The following is a 2930-nucleotide window of genomic DNA, read 5'->3' on the forward strand; positions in this document are numbered from 1 at the left end:
GTACGATCAAGATCAGGGACTCATGGGAAGATATCACAATACAACTCTAAAACATAAATAAGTCATACAAGCATCATAATACAAGCCAGGGGCCTCGAGGGCTCGAATACAAGTGCTCGATCATAGACGAGTCAGCGGAAGCAACAATATCTGAGTACATACATAAGTTAAACAAGTTTGCCTAAAGAAGGCTAGCTCAAACTGGGATACAATCAAAAGAGGCGCAGGCCTCCTGTCTGGGATCCTCCTAAACTACTCCTGGTCGTCGTCAGCGGCCTGCACGTAGTAGTAGGCACCTCCAGTGTAGTAGGAGTCATCATCGACGGTGGCGTCTGGCTCCTGGACTCCAGCATCTGGTTGCGACAACCAGAAAGAAAGGAAAGGGGGGAAAGGGGGGAGAAAGCAACCGTGAGTACTCATCCGAAGTACTCGCAAGCAAGGAGCTACACTACATATGCATGGATATATGTGTAAAGGTCCATATCAGTGGACTGAACTGCAGAATGCTGGAATAAGAGGAGGATAGCTAGTCATGTCGAAGACTACGCTTCTGGCAGCCTCCGTCTTGCAACATGTAGAAGAGAGTAGATTTAAGTCCTCCAAGTAGCATCGCATAGCATAATCCTACTCGGCGATCCCCTCCTCGTCGCCGTGTTAGAGAGCAATCACCGGGTTGTATCTGGCACTTGGAAGGGTGTGTTTTATTAAATATCCGGTTCTAGTTGTCATAAGGTCAAGGTACAACTCTGGGTCGTCCTGTTACTGAAGATCACGGCTATTCGAATAGATTAACTTCCCTGCAGGGGTGCACCACATAACCCAACATGCTTGATCCCATTTGGCTGGACACACTTTTCTGGGTCATGCCCGGCCTCGGAAGATCAACACGTCGCAGCCCCACCTAGGCACAACAGAGAGCTCAGCACGCCGGTCTAATCCTAAGCGTACAGGGGTACTCGAGGTTTCGAACTAACGCGAGATTAGCAATAGTACTCAAGGTGACGTGGCATCATCAGCAGAGGTTTACTGTAGCTTGATTATCCGGGCGTCACAGACCAACACATCAAACCTTTCTCTAGATCAACTCTCACAGCCTCTTCGAATCGAACCTTGCTCATGATACCACTTGTTAGAATAAATCTGAGGCATGCCGTCAATCATCCGAGGACCAAGCAATCACACGAACACGACACCGAGATTTGTTAACGAGGTTCACCGATATGACTACGTCCCCGGGTCCTGACTATGGGCGCTCCTCCCCATGACACCGCTAAAATACCGCACCCGGTCGCCCTGGACGCTGGCACATGTCGTCGGCTTCCCCTGTGTTCCGGTGCTATTATGTTGGCATAGGTTACATTGTGTGTCTACCCCCGCTATATATATGAGAGGCATAGGATACAAGTGTCCTACTAGGACACGACTCCACATCCTATGTAAACACAATACAACTCATAGTCCAACTGTAACCTACCTTGTACACTATATTCGACACAACTCTAACAGTACATTTTGAAGAGGGTGAGCATTTCCCTACTTTTCTTATAGTAGTATTGAATAACATGTGGAATTCATACCTGAAAAACATCAAACTGCCATCGAATGGTGTCCATGTGTCATCATCTAATCCCCGAAGACAACGAAATTGGGTGACATGCAGGTCCAGTGCCACAAGTGCATCGATGTTACCCACCACCCTGCAGTCTGCCGCCGGGAACGCTTTCACCGTGCTCCACACCTTCGATAGCAGCGCCGGCCCGTGGAGTCTGGTTGCGGAGGAGGCGCCTTTGTCGTCGAGGTGGAGGAGGTCGGCGAGGATTTCTTGCGTGAGGTGGAACTGGAGCTTCCGGTTCCACCAGTGCCAGAGCGGGCCTTGGCGCTGGTCGTCAGAGTCGTCCGCGGGGAGGTCCAGCTCCAGGAGGTGGAACGCGACCGGGTCCACCGGGGATGACATGGAGTGGCCCTTGAACAGCCAGTTCAGCGGCGGCATTGCGCGCATGAACCCGTCGCGCTCTACCAACGTCTGCATGTAACCATATTCGGGGTCGTCCTCCAGCGACGACAATGACGACGTAGACACGACGACGGGGAGTAATCTGCGGCGGTGGTGCTGGTCGACCACGTGTGTGTGCGAGCTCACATCCGACGCGTGGCTGTGAGTGTGGAGGGAGACGATGGTGGTGCCGCCTTTCCAATCATTGTCTCAGCTGGTGGCTTCTTGACCCGCGTCGCGAAGCGCTCGCACCCGTCCGGTAGTCTCTTGCACCGGACGCCTGCAGCGATAGCAGAGCTGCTCTGGTCGATGTGGTTGGAATTGGATCCTGAAGATATAGCTTCACTTAGCAGTCATAATGACTGTTCATGTCTGTAAGACACTTGTCAAACGTTAAGCATCTAACGAGAGCTAAAATAGTGTTCTACACGTAGAAATCACACCGTGAATTAATTTAACAAAATAGCAACCTTATAAATGGCAGTGCACCCACAAGATTGCTAGAAAATGATGCATATTCAAAAATATACAGAGGTAAAAGGCAAGGGAAGAAGTATCACCTTAGCTGTGCTAATACTATCATCCAGTTTTAATGATCTGCACTGAGATGTATCAGTTATCTCCACAAGCTTCCAAACCTTTGACTTATCCATTGACTCGTCAGCTATTCCAAGTTTTATATAAACCAAGCTTCTCTTGTCCCCATTCTGTCAATAAAAGTACAGAGTAAGATCAAGTTAGTTGGGATCGCAATATAAATTGTTTTAATATTGAACTGGTTTTAATATTGAACCAATACTCTAATACAATGGGTTGCTCTAATAATACGCAACCATGTATGCATATGATTAAAGCACATGAGAGAAACATACCTCCATTGTCTTCCGCTTAGAGACGGTTACACTAAAACAATATACTCTCTAATAGAAACCTTCTC

The 2930-nt window shown here is 48.6% G+C and overlaps 1 protein-coding gene across 1 annotated transcript; it reads right to left on the reverse strand.

Moving 5' to 3' along the window:
• Positions 1-1571: 1571 nt before the first annotated feature.
• LOC123067549 (uncharacterized) lies at positions 1572-1999 on the reverse strand. Its single transcript, XM_044490296.1, has 2 exons — positions 1655-1999; positions 1572-1577 (listed from the first exon to the last, which is right to left on the reverse strand). Exons 1-2 carry the CDS (start codon positions 1997-1999, stop codon positions 1572-1574), a joined length of 351 nt encoding a protein of 116 aa, XP_044346231.1.
• Between the last annotated feature and the right edge of the window lie 931 nt (positions 2000-2930).

The sequence above is a fragment of the Triticum aestivum genome, chromosome 3B (assembly GCF_018294505.1).
Source record: "Triticum aestivum cultivar Chinese Spring chromosome 3B, IWGSC CS RefSeq v2.1, whole genome shotgun sequence".
Taxonomy (NCBI): domain Eukaryota; kingdom Viridiplantae; phylum Streptophyta; class Magnoliopsida; order Poales; family Poaceae; genus Triticum; species Triticum aestivum.

Coding starts and splice junctions, on each gene's coding strand:
- LOC123067549 (XM_044490296.1), bottom strand. CDS start 1,999: ATGCGCGCAATGCCGCCGCTGAACTGGCTGTTCAAGGGCCACTCCATG.